This window comes from Suncus etruscus, chromosome 8 (genome assembly GCF_024139225.1).
Source record: "Suncus etruscus isolate mSunEtr1 chromosome 8, mSunEtr1.pri.cur, whole genome shotgun sequence".
Classification (NCBI taxonomy): Eukaryota; Metazoa; Chordata; class Mammalia; order Eulipotyphla; family Soricidae; genus Suncus; species Suncus etruscus.
Window position 1 is genome coordinate 79,700,798 of NC_064855.1, and position 17,898 is coordinate 79,718,695.

Consider the following 17,898-nt stretch of genomic DNA (forward strand, 5'->3'; position numbering starts at 1 on the left):
TATGTAAACAAGGAAACAATAATTAATTACAATTATAGATTATTTTTAATTAATTATGTTACTTGTTTTATAGATTTCTCCTTACATTTTAAAAAGAGAAATGATGCATAAGCTGAGTGGTTGAGTATGTTTTCCACCATTGCTTTTCATCATTATGATTATAAAGCTTGTGATGGGGTAAAAGTACCTTACCTTCTAGCCTAAAGGTTTCTCCAACAAGAGGAATTTTCAATAAAAACATACAAATATTTTAACAGACACTGAAACTTTATATTCCTATTATTTATGTACTCAAATTTAAATTGATGGAATTGAAAAATATTAATAAAATTCCAAATGGTGTTCCCATTTGATTCTTTTTGTTTTTTAATGTTTTTATTTTGAAATGTATTAAAATCTATTTCAATACAGCTATTAGAGGGTTAGTTATAAAATAGATATTTATAACCAATTCTAAATAAGTAATAATCATTTTCCCATGCATGAATATAGATTTTATACTTTAACTTCCTTCAAACATAGACATATACTCTTCATATATGTATATATGTTTATAGATGCAAATACTTAGTAATTTACTCAATGTTTGAGTAAAGAATTAGTTCAATATATAGTTTAATTTAACAAGATATTTACATTATATCCATATTTACCTCTAAAAAGTAAGCAAATGCCAATAATAAGCACTTTGGAGAAAGATAAACCCATATCTATAATGTAATATAAATGTTAAAAATGAGAAAGCATTTATGAAAATATATACCTTTAATTTTCAGACATAAAAACAATTTTGGTACAGTACAGAGACAATGATGACAAAAGCAGAATGATTCAGTTTAAGCTAACACATTCCTTATTTATACATACAAATTTACTGTAGGTCTCATGTAAAATAAAATTTTTTCAGTTTGCACAATGATGTGGATGTAATCACTTACTGGTGATCCAATTTGTTTCATTTTAAAGGAATCAGTAAAACTTAAATTACCAAAGAAATAAGCTGCTGCACTAGCAAATAAGTCTTGGCCTTAATCCAAAGCCAGAGAAAGGAAGCCAGAACCATAGCCCACAGTCCTCAACAACACAAAACGCTAAGTACAATTTTCATATAAAAGGCTGAATTAAACAACAAATAGTGCACACTCGCTTCTGGCCTAATTTTATTTTAATATAATTTCCTTTTTTATGTAAAGGATGAGTTGAAACTTACAAAAATCTAGTATGTAAACAAAGTATAAAAGTACTACTAATAAAATTAAAATACCCAAATATCAAGAACACTTATGAAACCAACTAAGGATTGCAACATTTCTTTGCTTCTGGCTGTGTTTTGTGGACACACTTTCTAATTATATGTTCAGTAGATTTCTCCCCCTGTGATGAAACAAGTGCAATAGGAGAGCTGAAAGCTCTGAAAGCTGAAAGCAATAAGAATACAAAGTATGTGAGATATTCTTCAGCAGGTAGGAACATCAGCACATGGCAAGGTCTTAATTCTTGCTAAAAAGAAGTGTACCTTCTCAAAAATGCCTTCTCTTTGAAACTACAGTAATGTACTCATGAGGTAATAAACTTTCTATTTATAAATGTATCCTTTTTCTTTCTTATACATTTAGCTAGATTAAAATTTATTTTAATTGCATGTGTTACATGTTAAAAACAATATATTTAAAATATACTCTCATTAATTTCATGTACAACAACTGTCATGTACAATACCTCAAAACTGTTCCTTTCAAAGGAGCAGTGGATGCCCTCTTGTGGTTAAAGGACTTTTTAAAGAAAAAAAATGACCATTTTCTTACCTATGCTGCCTGGTTTTAGTAATCATGTTTGTTGTATGAAAACTGCAAATCACATTCAAACTTTCTTTTAATAACAGTTTTATAGCTGTTAGTACTAATTTTATTAGAAAATGCTGTACACATTTTATAACCTCTGATTTTAAATTTAAAAACCTGTAAACATCCATTTACAATATAGTACAAGTTATAAATTACTTGTCCTTCATTGGAACTACCATCCATACACATCTTGCTTAGGTGGCAAAGTATACCCAAAGTTAATTAAGCCTCTTTGTGTTATTCCACAATAAAATGTCAAATGTTAGAAATATCCATTGGTTTCCTCTCTCTCATATGTAAATCAATTTTTCCTTTCAGTGGAATTTGTACTTCCAAATTTTCAACTTCCCTGTGATATTTTTTCCCTCTCCTTAAACAGATGTAGATGCCCATTGCTGTGATCAGTGTGATAGAACCCAGGCTTATTATAGACAGTGCTACTAAGGTAGGCATGCAGGAAATAGATTCGGCCTTCCTGTGAGTTGGTTCTATTGAGATCTGTGGTTCTTTCTCCTCTATATTAATGTCTGGCTCCTTTCTTAAAAGACTCTCAATGTAACTCTCATTACTGACAGTATCATTGACAAATAAATTGACCATGACCGTAGAGTGTAGAGGTTCAGGATAACCATGATCACTCACTTTCACCAGCAAACGATGCAACCCGTAATCTGTCTGTAGCAATGCCTCTTCCAGAGTTATGTTGCCAGTTTTAGGATCGATTCTAAAAGACTCAGGTCTTGGGCCTCTTCTTCCTATGATGCTGTAAGCTATAACAGCATTCATGCCTGTGTCCTTATCAACTGCATAGACCTCTGTAACTGGGGAGCCAGGGAGAGTAGAAGGTAGTACCAACAGATAAGACATGTTAGACTGAGGAAATAAAACCAGAGGAGGATTGTCATTGATATCAAGAAGGAGAATGGTAATTTTTACAGAGGAGGAGAGTGCAGGCTCACCCCCATCCACAGCTTCAACCCATAAAGTATAGGAACTTTGCTGCTCTCTGTCCAAAGACACTTTGGCTCTTAACATGCCCTTTCCCGTGTCTATGACAAAAATATCACTCTGGTTTACCACTGAGAGGGCCACCCATCCATTCCGCCCAGCATCAGCATCTGTGACACTAATTACACCGATTTCACCATATCCTGGGAAGTTCTCTGGCACAAAAAAGCTGAAATCCTTGTTGATAAACCGTGGGCTATTGTCATTTTTATCCAATACCGTGAGAGTCACAGTGGCTACAGACTCCCTTGGTGGCTTCCCAGAGTCCACAGCTCTAACTGTGTATCTATATTTTTCTTTCTCTTCTCTGTCCAGCTGAGTAGAAACAGTGAGAATTCCTGTGACATTGTCTAAAGAAAAATAAGATGGAGCATCAGGTCCCAGAAAATAAGAAACTTGTCCTCTCTCTCCACTATCTGCATCTGTAGCATAGAGTTTAGTCAAAAAGGCATTGGGTGTGTTGTTTTCTTCGATTGTGAGTTCTATCAAGGGTTGAGGGAAAATAGGAGCATTATCATTGTCATCTAAGAGTTGCACTTTAAGAATTTTTTTGACATGAAATCCCTCAGAATTCCAGGCCACCACAGATACGTCATATAGCTGCTGTAGTTCGTAGTCCAAAGGTTTTGTGGTTTCCAGCAAATATTCATTGCTGTATGGTTTGTAGGGTGATAACTTAAATGGCCCATCGCCATCCAGGTAGCAGTTCACCTTGTATTTGTCTTCTGGATCTCGAATGGTGAAGAAGGCAATTGGGGTGTTCACAGGTTCCAGTTCCTTTAGGTAAACAACACCGTCTACCTCATTTGCTATATAACGAGGAACAATTTCAGGTGGTCTGAAAATTACTTTGATGATGGTCACTAGGGCAGTAATCACGGCAGGGATGCAGCCAGGCCCATTAGCAAGGATAGTGAGCTTATGTGTCTGTAGAACATTTTCTCCAATCTTATTAAAAAGTTTAATGACTCCAGTGTTTTCATCCAGGTGAAATAAATCCTTGGAAGCCTGTGGAACTTTTTGGCTGTAAGAATAGGTGATCTGAGCATTGATTCCCAAGTCTATATCCACAGCCTCGACAGCCGCGATCGGTGTGCCCACTGTAGCATTCCCATACACCGTGACATTGATTTGTGACTCAGTAAAAAGAGGGCAATTGTCATTAATGTCACTTATGCCAATAGTGAGTGTGGCACTACCCAGTAGAGGTGGAGATCCACCATCCTCGGCTATGATGATGCTCACATACTGGTCCTGAGTCTCCCTATCCAACAGGCCCATGACAATCAGGTAGGGGGTGCGCTCCCCATTTTCATTCTCTTCCACATCCAGGGTGAACATGCGATGGTAATCCAGGAGGCGGTAGGTCTGAACCCCATTCGTTCCTACATCTGGGTCGGTGGCAGGATGCTCTATGGCGAGACGAGTATTTATAGGTGCATTTTCTGGGACCCACACGGAGATCTGAGACACAGGGAACTGTGGAGCATTGTCATTGATGTCCCGGATTGCAATTTTCACCTTCACAAACCTGAAGTATTCCTGAGGCAGGACCAGGACATCCAGAAGCAAAAGACACTGGTCCTGGGAAGGGGAGGAGGAAATGGAGATGCTGGCGCCCCAGGCAGCCCCTGCACCCCCTTCCAGACACAGGGCCTCACGATCAATCTCCTGTGTTGACGTGTGCAGCTCCCCGGAGCGGTTGTCCAGGGTAACATACTGGCCACTCAGTCCCCGGGAGGCCAGGCTGAAGGACAGAGGGGGATTCAGCTCAGCACCCAAGCGCTCAGGTGGCTGCCACTGCGGCTTGTTTCTCCCGGTGGGAGCAGGGGGCACCAGACGAAGGTCCTGGGCCAGACTGCCAATGAGCACTCCGGCAGGGAGTCCCTCGTTCAGGCTGTACAGGAGCTCCGTGGCCCGACTGTAACTCGCGAGGCAGTTGAAGGGTCCCACGAAGAGGAAGAAGAGAAACAGATGCTGGAATGGGGGAGCAGGGGAGAGGGGAGAAGGCTCGTTACACACCCGGGGAAACAAGTGGATTGCAGTCAAATGCTAATGCCTGGACTCATCTCTCCTGCCCCAATTCCCAGTCCTCTTTCTTGACAGTAAACCTTCTAAGTCTGGGAGCGAGCGGGATGAAGAGGAAGCTTGCTGAGAAAAAAAAAAAAAAATACAAAAAAGAAAAAAGAAAGGAAAAGGGAAAAGAAAAAAAATTCTATGGGACAACGCTGAATCCAACACTAAATTTTTTTTGTTTCTTTTCTATTTTTACCCATTCTTCCTCTCCCCTCACCTCCACCCTGGCTCAGTCCACAGTGGGAATGAGACATGTCAAACATCCCTGAAAACAAGGAATGAGAGTAGGACTGCGCAACGCGACCAGGAAAGCACAGAGCTGGGCTGGGGAAGGAGGGGCTTGTGATAAAGATGGACTGCAAGGTGGGCAATTTCTAGAGAAATATTTTACTCTGAGCTCCCCCAGAAGGAGAAATCTATCGCCTCCCCTCGAGGACACCCATCACAATCACCTAAATGTCAATTAATATTAATAAGCTGGCAACTATAGGTTCGTGCTTCCCTCGGACCTCACCTTTCCACACTCCCCACTCCAACAACAAACACTTTTAGATCAGAAGTGATGTTCTTTGGAAAGCGTGCATCTAAATTCAAAGCAAGGATCTCCATCCTTTCCCCAAATCCCCTCCCCACTCATCCTCTATCCCCAAGCGGGGAAGAGAAGTTAAAGACCCAAAGTGATCATGCAAAAGCAATTTGTCAACTGCAGTAGACCATCCTAGCCTGATGCTGGCAGCAAGGAAACAATCCCAGAGTATGATTTTATCTAAAGAGAATCTAACACACACACACACACACACACACACACACACACACACACACACACACACACACACACACACCTTGGCATCATCTGTCAATATTTCTGCTTCTGAAACTTCCTCTCCGGACCCCAAACACTAGTCTATCTATCCCTTTCCCAAAACCGAAAAGCCACTCACGGTCAACTTTCTTTTTTTCCTCCTCTGCTTTGCCATCTTCCCCCAGAAGTTTCGAAGATGAAAAAGGTAAAAGATTTTGGAATTTGGAAACCCATCCAGAATGTCAATTAATTGCCTTGCATCTTGCAACTTCGATGGGGGTGAAGGGGGGGGGGGGGACTCGGGCATCTTTCCACTTACCGGGAGGTTTCTGGGGCTGGTGCTGCTGCTGCTCCTGGGACGATTTAGACGCCCCATATCCAGGCCCCGGGTGCCAAGTCGCCGGACGCCAGCTCAATGCCAGGGCCCGCGAGCTGTGCGCATTCCCTGGGCCAAGCAAGCACTCCCGGGGAAGCTGCAGTCAGCGCGCTCACTCCAGACGCCCGGGCGACGGAAGACACTCCCTCTCTGTGCAATGCAAATCGCTGGGGGAACTTCAGCCAATAGTCACCGGCGCGGCAATTAAGGCCCCGAGCTTTAGGGGGGCAGGATGGCAAGAGGGCAGGGGGGCAAGGAGGCCTGGCTGGGCACGCCAAGTCCAGACCCCGCAGCGGTAGCCTTATTTGGGGTGAAAGGGGGTTGCGTCTCCCAACGGTGACCCAGAGCTTCCTTTCGGGCCCTAACTGCCTCCTTCCTTGGGCTCAGAACCCAGTCCACAGGTTGCGAGCCAGAGACCGGTTAGTAGAACAAGAAAATAAACTAAGCACACCTGCATTTTATATTTGAGTAGTCAGAGAGAAATTCGGCTCTCAGGAGCAATTTCCAGGCACGATTCCTCCTTTGGCCACCAGTTCTTTGCAGAGACTTGGATCCAGCCGCCTTGGCACCCAGCCGCGGGAAATCCTCTTTGGCTCTGCGGAGGGAAGGGATTTCAAACTCTCTATAAGGCGATCGAGACAGAGGGGGAAGAGATATTTGAATTCAGCAAAAGCTTTGGCGTGCTCCAGTCTCAAATCTTCGCTGTGGATGCTGTAAGACGCCTGCTAGTTTCCTAGATGTAGGAGCTAGTGCTCTGAATGTGTGTTCTCCTGGTCTTTAGACTCAGTCTTGGCTTCTGGCCAGGGGCAAGAACTAAAAGGAGAAAGTGGAAGCAACTGTGACTTAAAGAAATAGTTCTGCCTGCAAGCACTTACAATATATTTCTCCCAGGCATGCATTTTTGTTTACTTTTTATTTTTTGGTCATTCCTGGAGTCTACATTCAAAAAATGATTACCTTTCAACTTAATATATAATGATTATTATTATTATTACAATGATCTTTTTTTCTGAATTCTTAATAGAAAAAAAAAATGTCCTTTGGAAAGGAATAATAAAGAAATGTGGTCCAAAATGCTGGGTTTGTCCCTCTGGCACCAACACCAACTAGCCTGTAACCTGTTTCTTCGTTTTTGAAATGAGGTCTGGGTAAAGAATCCCAGTGCATTAAGTCTGTGAAACAAGACCATTGGTCTTAATCTCTATGTGGGCATTTTTCTTCATCACCATTTTTTTCACATCTCCTGAGCTTTTACCCTGAAAACAAATCCCCTCCCAGCTGAAAACCTAGTGACTAGGCTCAGAATATCAAAAGTCTTCCTCTTGGGTTCAAGGAATATCTGGCATTCCATTACTTGCCATAGGAACCACTTACATTCTGTTTCCTTCTACCTATGCTAAAGGATACAAATTCCTCTTCTGAACTAGTAATGTAGCTTCTGTCCTTTTCTGTCGTCTTCTCATCCTCACTAATTCAAAAGACACAGAGTACTAAATAGTGACAACCCAATATATCAAACACCTGGTGGCTATAAAAACTTTTTAGTGCACAATGGAGTTCTACACAGAGTCCACAAATAAAAATCTTTGAAATACAAATCTGACCTCTAAAATTACCTACTTTAAGCTCTTAAGCATGAAACCTGAGTGTTGATAAAGTGGTAAACACACATACACACACACACATACTCAGGAATATGTGGGTGTAAGGCCAGTCTTTATAGAGCTGGTAAACAAGAGCAGTCAGGAAAATATCATTTGAATTTCTTAGCTTCTCCAGCTGTTTACTCTACCCTGCAGCTGAAATATTATCATAATTGGTAAATACTTACTTCCGGGACTGTAGTTAAAACACACCCAACTTCAAAAATCAGTAGCAAACTGCTTCTGAAATGTGTTTAATTCATATCTTCATGCAATGTCTATAACTTCTGGAGTTTGTTAGCACATATCCCTAATAGGCAAGCTATAGACTCTCAGGGAGTATGCAGATTAGATCCTCATTCTAAATTAATTCTATTTACATCTGTACAGACAGTACTCACCTTTTATCTTCTCAAAGATTGGGTGATTTTTTTCTTCACTTGGTGTATAAAGACAATGACAGAAACTGTCTTCCAGAAGATAACCCAAAAGAATGACAGCACCTTTTTTCTAGTGTTTTCTCAATTGTCATTAACTTCTCCTAGATTCTTAGCTCTTTATTTTGCAGTGAATGCCTTGGTCTTTTATCTTACCTAGCTTTCTTTATGAAAGATTTATTCCTGCTCATCCCAGTTCCTAAGTTAGAAAATAAACTAAACATATGCACACAGGAACACCTTTTCTAAACTACATGAAATATTCTATTAAGTAAGTTGGAACCCAGCTAACAATGTTTCAGACAAGTGTGAAACTTTGCATTATATCTAGCCTATGAAAGTAGAGGTTGAAAAAATTTCTCAATAGGAAAAGGTTTCTATGTGCAACCACTGAAAATTAATTTAAAATGAACACATCAATTTGTTCTGGCAATGCTTATCCATATTGCATTTTCAATGATCAGAGGTCTTGATTGGAAAAGAGTTTAAGAAGCCATGCTTTCAAGTCTTGGCAAAGTTTGTTATCAAGATGGGATAGCTTGACACAAATTAAGGTAATGACATATATTATATTCCAAAATGTTAACTGAGGTACAATTTTTTTCCTTTGAAGATCTAAACAATGTCCTATCACATCTTTACACTGTGACTGGGCTCAAAAAATAAAAGAACAAATACTCTCCTTTTTGTTTTCTCCTTCCATACCTTCTTTCTGAGCATTGTGAAAACATCCCAAACTCCTGTCCCATATGACATCAGCCTGCGACCTACCATCTGGTGTCACATATTTCTTTCTAAGATAAAGAGTTTCTATGTTTGTAGTTCATTGAAAATAATACTTTTGAACTTCTCAGATGTCTCAATTACCCTGGGCCTGCTTCCCAGGTGTTTTGTAAAAATTGATCTAGAAGAATAGTTAGATTATATGCCTCTCAATCCTATTTTTTCTATAGACAAGGAAAACAACTTGATACAATAGATGATACACTGAGCTCAGTCAAGGGTTTATGAGTCCATTCTTTGGGTTGTTGTTAAGCTACTGTATGATTTTAGACAAGTCATCACACCTCTCTGTTTCAATTTGTATTTCAAAAAAGACATTATATGCACATTATTTTAACAGTTTATGAATAAAAGCAGGTTAATTTTATTATTTACTGTATAATGTCACTTAAAGTTAACTTTTTACCATTATTTATTAATTCATCTCATTAATTTATCTCTAAAATTCTGTGATCATTATTTGTTAATATCTGTCATATTAACATTTGTAATATTTGTACATATTAAATAAATATACTGAAACCTAATCACAATCATATTTTTAATCAAGATGCTTAAATAAAGAAAAAAATATTAAAAAAGAAAAAAACAAAATAAATAAATAAATATATTTTAAATAGTAAATGTTTATGAAGAGTTGTGTTAGGTTCCTTTTAAGTATTAAATAAATTTTGATTGTACCATTTGAAACAATTTAATGAAAGTCTGAGAGCCACACAAATCATAACACTATATAGACATAAAAGTTGAAAACTGCTTTGAAGCAAATTCCTGTAATATTCCATTTAAATACCTTGCCTTTTTTATTATATGAAACTAACAGTCACCTTTTTATATTTACCATTTTTATTGAGATACTGTTAATTATACTTTGAACCTCTGCATCATTCCAGCACTACACACATCATCAGTATTTTTCTGACCAATGCTCTAAGGACCATTCTCAACTACACTCTTATCCCATTTTAGTTCAGTTTTGTAGACAAAGTCTTTTATTCTGATGCCTTGGTGATTTGTTGTTTGTTTACTGTTACTTTATATCCTAAATATAAGGGATCTTTTTAATGTAATGTAGACAAGGTGGAATCTACACACATATAAAGGTGACTAAAGTTAAACTCCTGTCATTTAAAAAATTATAAATCAATAAGTTAAAAACACTTTTTTAAGAGACTGAATTATTCTTTTATGTAGGTGTATAAGTATAAAACTTAATAGTTTGAGGGCCAGAGCAATAGTACCACAGATAAACTAATTGCCTTGCAAGTGCTCAAACTGGGTTAGATGCCCAGCACCCTGTGTCTTATCCTGAGCACCACCTTGAGTAAATCTTGAGTGCATATTTATAGGTAACTACTGAGCATTTCCAGGTGTGAACCCCAAACTAAAAATGAGTAAATAAATAGCAACTTAAATAACTATGTAAATAAAATTTAAAATTAATATAAAATAGCCTAATTCTATAAATTCACAGTTTGTTAAGGGTGAGAAGGAGAGACGTAGTAATATTAAGGGAATATAAGAATAGTAGTTACTTTTATTAGTTTAGAATATATATATAATGTTCAAATTATATATGCACACATTTAAGTATAAAGCATACAAAATAGATGAAATAATTATATCATAATATATAATCATTTTAACTGTATGATATGTACTTATATTAACTAAATTCATATGGCCATACATATAAATATTAAAATTATAAGCAAAAATATTAATATATATTGCAATAAATATAGAGCTTAGCATAGTAAGATTAATATATAAATATGCATTTTTTCTGAGTCAGTAATAAAATATGAAAGTTGATATTATGTGTAAAACAATTATATATATTTTAGAAGCAATAAAATTAACCATTTATGCATGCCATTCTACACTACTACGTGACTTACATGTTTACTATTACTTATCTTATTCTTACCCTTCATATTTACTAGGTAAATATATATACTATAAAGACCTATATGGTTTATACATAGTTATGTTATGTCAATGTTTATGATATAGTTATTGTTATATTAATTTATAAGTATTTTATGTGATTTTTGCAGTGATTCTCAAATAGTGGGGCATGCCCCCCGGGGGCACGAGGATCCGTAAAGGGGGACACGTTTGACCTCGGCAAACAATGTCATAACAAGCTAAGCCCCATGTTTATTTCTCTGTATCTCTCTGGAGCTGAGAGTTGCTGTGTCCTGCTTCAAACCCCGCTTTGAAAAGTTATGCATTGCAAAATGTGCTAATTGTAGCCATTTATCCAGACATCACCTCTGATTATTTTATATATTTTTGTTTGGAGGTTAAAATTTTTTTTAATAAAGATACTGTTTACAGTCATGCAGGGGACACAAAAATTGTTTTTTTCTTCCTAAGGGGCAAGACAGAAAATAATTGAGAAGCACTGGTGTATGGTGGATCTGTAGTCTTCAAAACTTACAATCTAGGGGCCAGAGCACTGGCACAGAGCAGTAAGGCATCTGACTTGCTGGCGCTAGCCTAGGACGAACCGCAGTTTGATCCCCTATGGTCCCCAAGCCAGGAGTGATTTCTGAGTGCATAGCCAGGAGTAAACCCTGAGTGTCACCGGGTGTGGCCCAAACATTCAAGACAAATAAATAAATAAATAAAAAAACTCACAATCTATCCAGTTTGGTATGCCCTCTCAACTGAACAGATAAATCTGGAACTTATATATAAGTTTATGTATGCTAACTCTTCATACATTTATCATTCACCTGCACTGAGAAAAACTATTGAGGGCATTACTTTTCTGTAAGGTATTATTTTGAGTTATATATACATCTATGTATATATATACATTATATTACTTAAATTATTTATCCAACACCTGCTGTGTTCAAGGCTTATTTTTGGTTCTGTATCTAAAATCAGTTTCTGATGGAAATCAGGATACCCTATGTAGGATTTAGGATTATGAAAAGCAAATGTCTATATGTGGTATTATATTTTTGGATTTATTAAAAATGCTTTTAGTAAATTACTATTTCTATTTGAATCCTCACAGGGCACAAACAATCACTGTGTTTGAATAGCTTATATCTTCTTCCAAATCAAATACATTGTGTGTGCATATATATGTGAACCTCTGAAATAATGCAGAGTTCTAAGTAAATTTAAAAATAACATCGTCATTACTGAATATATTACCTGGGAATTATAAGAATGGTCCATGGCTAATTTCAAAGTGTGGTTATATTCAAATACTTATTTTTCTCTCCCATTGCTAAAATAGTAGTCCATTTTGGTATTGGTATAGTTTTTATTAAAAATAACTTAGAAACACACTGACTACTATTTAGTGTACTATTTCCAGGAGATATGATTCTAAACTTTGCTGTATATACTGCTAATTATCTTATTTTATATTATTTTATTCACTGTTAATATACATATGCAATTGAAGAAATAGTACTGATTTGTGTAAACTGATAAATCCTCATTAGATAAGCTGCAAAACGAATAAAATATTTTTGCACTCCCCCCCACAACTCAAAAATTGTGAGACAAATAAGAAATAAGCTAAATGAATTTATGTATTCAGAAATAAATACAAATTGACTGAAAGGATATTATAATATTATATAACATAATTACATTCTAAATAATGTACTACTAAACTGCATTTTAAAAATAGGAATTGTGTAAATTTTAGTATATCTAATATTTTCATCATATTTAAAAACATGGGAATAAATACATTTACTATTTATTTCTTTCGCTGTCTATTACAAGAGGAGGGATATGACTGGTTTGAGGGACACTTTTATTTTCAGAACTCAATTAGAATCACTTTAACTTGGATGAGGAAAGCTGGGTGAAGTCATTAGAAAACCCTAGGCTAATTTTAGCTCACATTTTTAACTTTCTCTCTTTATCTCAAAATAAATTTTAAAAGTCATTTTCAGCTCATTTAAATTTCACATTCTTCCTTCTCACTTCTGGTAGAGGTGATAATGAGCAGTGAAATCATCAAAAGAAAGGTAGTAGGATTGAGGAGGAGAAAGGGAAGGGCATGGAAAATCTACAAAGTGGCTCAACAGTCACTGAATAATGAAGAGTTAACTGAATGCAGTTTATTGATGATATATATGTATATATGCTTGATTCCCTGCAGTTGGGCCCTGGCAGACTTAAAAGAAGTGAGGATGCATGGGCTTTGCAGAGAATAAAGCAATCTTAAACCCTACAAATTAGCATAGAAATTAGGTCAGGGGCAAAACAAATCCATTGAAGGAGAGAAGTCATTTTAAATTTGGTATTGGGGAACTGAGCCAGTCTGTGTCCTGTATCCTTCAGATACCTATTCTTTCCTCCCACAAACTGTGGTTGTTACATTTGAAAAAGCTTAATGAAAATTTGTACTCAAGCAATGGTTTTATACAGACTGATCATTCTTTTGCCTGGCTTTATAAAATCTCTTTGTATCGGATTCCTTGGCACATAAGCAGTAGGGTGTAAAAACCCAATTTAAAATTTTTTAAAAAGTAATATAGACTAAACTTTAGCCATAAATTTAAGGATCTTGTAAAAATTAGTAGTAACAATCTAAATTGTTATATAAAATGATCACATAATCTTTCTGTTTTGTTTTATACTATATATATATTTATACTATACATTGCAAAAAACAAAACAAACAAGCATACATCTGCATGACTATTCTGATATCAACCTGTAATACTATTAACAGTTACTAATTACTGAGTACTTAATTTTTGCCAAGTGCATTGCCTTTAATATTCAGAAACATTTTGTAAGTTAATAATGAGCCCATAAAAAAGAAGAATCTGAGCTTTTCAAAAATTAATAGGTTGCTTGAGGTCACCCAGTATAGAAGTGAAGAGTTAGATTGAATAAGGAAAAATTGAAGTTATTTGCTTGTTCGTAATTATTTTCATTGGAGGAAGCAATAACAGATGATGTTGAAGAACTACTGCTAATTCAAAGGCTAGAGGTCACTCCACACTGGGAACATATGGTAGGGGATCAAACTCTGGGCATCAAGCTAAAAGACATATCTGCTCTACGACTCTCAGTGATCTCCCCAGACTTGTGCTAACATATTTTGCTGGTAGAGAGTTTTAATTTTATATGTTCTGTTTTTCTTTTGTTTACTGAAATGAGCACATATGGCGGATATTGAATATGAATACATCATATACAATATAGAGAATCTTATAGTAAGAGAAACATAACAAAGATACAAAACCATGGGAGACTTGCATAATTCCAGACCACCAAAAATGAACATAGATGTTTGTGAAATAATCATAATTTTTTATTTAGATTATCAAGCAAATAAAACTAACTTTGTAAACAAAATTTTCAGGAATATTTAGTTGCTTAAAATAAAACTATTTCGGAAAAATTTAGTTGCGTGAAAATATTTTTTTTACTTGATGAGAGATCTGGTTAATGAACTCATAAACATTCTAAATGCCCACCAGCTCTTAATTATATATATATATATATATATATATATATATATATATATATATATATATCACTAGTAGCAATCAGAATTTTCTAATGACAATTAACTTTTGTTTGTAGTTGAGTAACATTCAACTATGCTGAAGACTTATTCCTGGGTGAGCTGAGATGGTTCACTCTTGGTGATGTTCAGGAAGCCGTAAGAAGTGCCAAAGAGTGAATCCAGATTTTTGGAAGCAAATTGAGAACTTAACAGATTGTTAAGTCATATTACATTATAAAATATGTTTAATTCACTAAGTTGTCTTTAAAAATATTTAAGTCAAGCATTTATAGGTGAAATGAACTGCTGAATTAATGTTATCCATTACTAAGATTCCACATTCTGATATTAATCCTGAGTAAAAAACAGAGAAAAGAAAGTCAAAGAGAAAAACATAGGGAGATTTACCTAAGAAGGAAATAATTTGTGTGTGTGTTTCCCCTCAATTACAATACACAATATCTTGAATGTTGCATAAACACAACAAATATTCTTTACTAAAGCAATTTTCTTTCTTCTAAATGAGGATATGTACAGAATAGTATCTTAGAGAAAAAAAATTAAAAAGTCACTCCCATATTCCAATACCTTGAAAGAAAAATAATACCCTGAATCTATTAGTATCTGTCAGCGCTTGTTAAAATATTCAGTAATGATCTTATAAAAGATATTTTACACACGTTTCACTAGTCAAAATGCTCAGAAACCTCGAGTATTCTTGCTAGCTGTGAGCGTGAATATTTTAGAACTTATGTGGGACTCGTAGATTAGAATTAATTCCAGGTGCCATCTCCATATTTCCATATAATACGTAAGAGCAGCTCCTCTAAGCTAGAGATGGATCCTTTGAATCTGAATCACTGCCAAAAACTCTCTGAGGAGCTATCCCACAGCCTACTGTTAACCTACATAATGCCGAATAAGGGTTGCAGTGACCTTTTCTATTACCATTTGTAGTTTACCAAAGAAAATATCAAAGATATAGTGTCAACTTTGTATCTACCCATAAATCTTGACAAGCATACAGCATGTTTCTTCGCATGTTATCAGATGCTAAAGAATGGCGGATATAACAAAGTGCTAACCTTGCTCTAGCTGCTATAACTTTTCTCATCACTCTTTTCCATGTTCTAGTTAATGTTACTTTGACTTCAGCCACACTACACTAAATTACATTTTGTACCTTTTATTTCTGACTTATTTTGTCTTTGGTGGGTGTTCTTGTTTTTCTTTTCATTCTTTAACTACAGGCTCCAGCAAAGGTATCTTTTGTGTTTCTTTATAATTACTATCAGAGTCCTTTAATTATAAATTTTGTTGCCCATTTCTATACTTAGATTTCTAAGTTTAATCCATTGTTATTTTTAAACTGTAGCCCCTAAATTCTCCCTGTTACTAGATTTAACCTACATTTCAAAATGCACTATTGTTGTTCAGATAACATTTAAAATTTTTTCCACTACAGATATTTCTTCATTATTCAACATGATTTATCATAAGATAATTTAAAATGTGCTAAAATAATTAGAACAAATGAAAGTAGCCATACTTACAGATGTATCAAATACTGAAATGTAGTTAATCAATATGAAGAAACCAGTAACTACTGTTGCCATCTGTTGGAGAAATACTGAACTGAAGTTATGTTATAATTTTGTTATCATTATATTAATGCATAGAGGACTAAATAGTTGTTCCTGAAATGTTGCAAGTGTAGAAGTCTGAACAAATGGTTGTTAAAAAGACTATTGCCTAAAAAATTTAAGTGGTTGCTTTCCATGAATCCTCATAGAATTAAATAAGTGTAGTAAGCAAGTAAAAGCCAACAGCTTTTGAACATTCATTATATTAAGTGATACATGAATTTATTGTAGTAAGAGAATAACATATTCATGCATACATAGATTTAAACATATTGAAATATATGTACAATCATGTCTATAAAATTATAATATCTTTATAATACAAAAAAATTTCAGTTAAAATTAAATTTCAGATGGGGGAGGTTGGGTGGGAGTGAAGGGGCATCAGGAAGGATGAGAAAGACACTTGACAGGGTGACAGGAAATGTGCACTGGTGAAAGTTCTTAACTTCGTATGCACTAACTCAATCATAAAAAATATTTATTTGTAAAAAAAACTTAATATGAGCCACCTTGTAACCATGCATTTAAATTAAAAATAAATAAAATAGAAATTAAATTTCAAACACTAGACACACTATGATCACAATAATATAACTAAACATTTATCATGATTAGCATTACCTTAATTTAGGAAGTATTATTTTAAGTATACTAAGCTACATAGTTATACAATTGATGCATATTATTTGGGAAAAGAGGGAAGTTAAAGTATTTTAGAATTTCAGGCCTTAACTAATACAGACTTAGGCTAAATATACATGACACCATTTCCTTAGGACATTCTGGCTTTAGCCTGTTTATAGTGTTCTATTTCACTCTTAAAGTGGTTTAGGTAATTAAATAGAAGGCCAACTTGAATCACTACATTTACATGATTAGAAGAGAAAAAAAATGTGCAGTGAAAATATAACTATCACAAGGACATTCTCCTATGACTCAGTGTATTCTTTCTGAAGATAGATCTAGTTGGGAAGTAAAAACAAACTAGGAAAATAAGATTTTAAAATAAAGCAAATATTTCATCACAATAGACAAAGTCTATTATAATCTAGTCCATGGAAATGTAATGGTAGGAGCCATTTGGATTTGATTCACTCTCTGCTGCTCAGTACTCAATTCACCCTTAGTCTGGAATGTTTCCTTTAATTATTCAAAGCTGGTTCATCTGTTTCTTAATTAACACTTGTTTCAGGGTGTGGAAATACTATGTGTCTGGGAATGGTTTATATTATTAAAGAATACTTTCATACTTCTCTGACCACTAGTCCAACTATGCGATGGCATTTCCTTATAGCTTGTGACTATGGTCAAGAGACAACATTTTTTTGAGGAGGGGATCATAATCGGCAGAGCTCAGGGGTTACTCCTGGATCTATGCTCAGAAATCGCTCCTGACAAATTCGGGGGACCATATGGGGTGCGGGGATCCAAACCACCATCTGTCTGCATGCAAGGCAAATGCCCTACCTTTATGCTTACTCTCCTGCCCCAAGAAACAACATTTTAATTGAGTCTAAGCTCTGTGGTCGTATAAACTGGCTCCAGTTCTTCATTCTATATGTTACTAATGGTGTTACCTTGAACATTACCTAGGATTTTAAAACTTTTTTTTTAATTTAACAAAAATATTCAATATGTTTTATTCAGGAATTATATTCGGAGATTTTATTCAGGGACTCCCTCACGTGCTCAATACAGCACATGATTTGCAGGTGGAAAACTTGGAATCAATCCCTAACATATTCTGGTTTCCTGACCACTGGCAAGTGAGCCCCCT

General features: G+C 35.7%; 1 protein-coding gene across 1 annotated transcript in view; it reads right to left on the reverse strand.

The window, feature by feature from the left end:
• Nucleotides 1-746: 746 nt before the first annotated feature.
• PCDH20 (protocadherin 20) overlaps nt 747-17,898 on the reverse strand; it is a 119,802-nt gene continuing 102,650 nt past the window's right edge. Inside the window, 4 exon segments of the mRNA XM_049778498.1 lie at nt 747-4,829; nt 6,050-6,115; nt 6,117-6,203; nt 7,481-7,574. Of these exon segments, the coding sequence (XP_049634455.1) occupies nt 2,100-4,829; nt 6,050-6,115; nt 6,117-6,203; nt 7,481-7,574 (2,977 nt within the window). The 3' untranslated portion in view covers nt 747-2,099.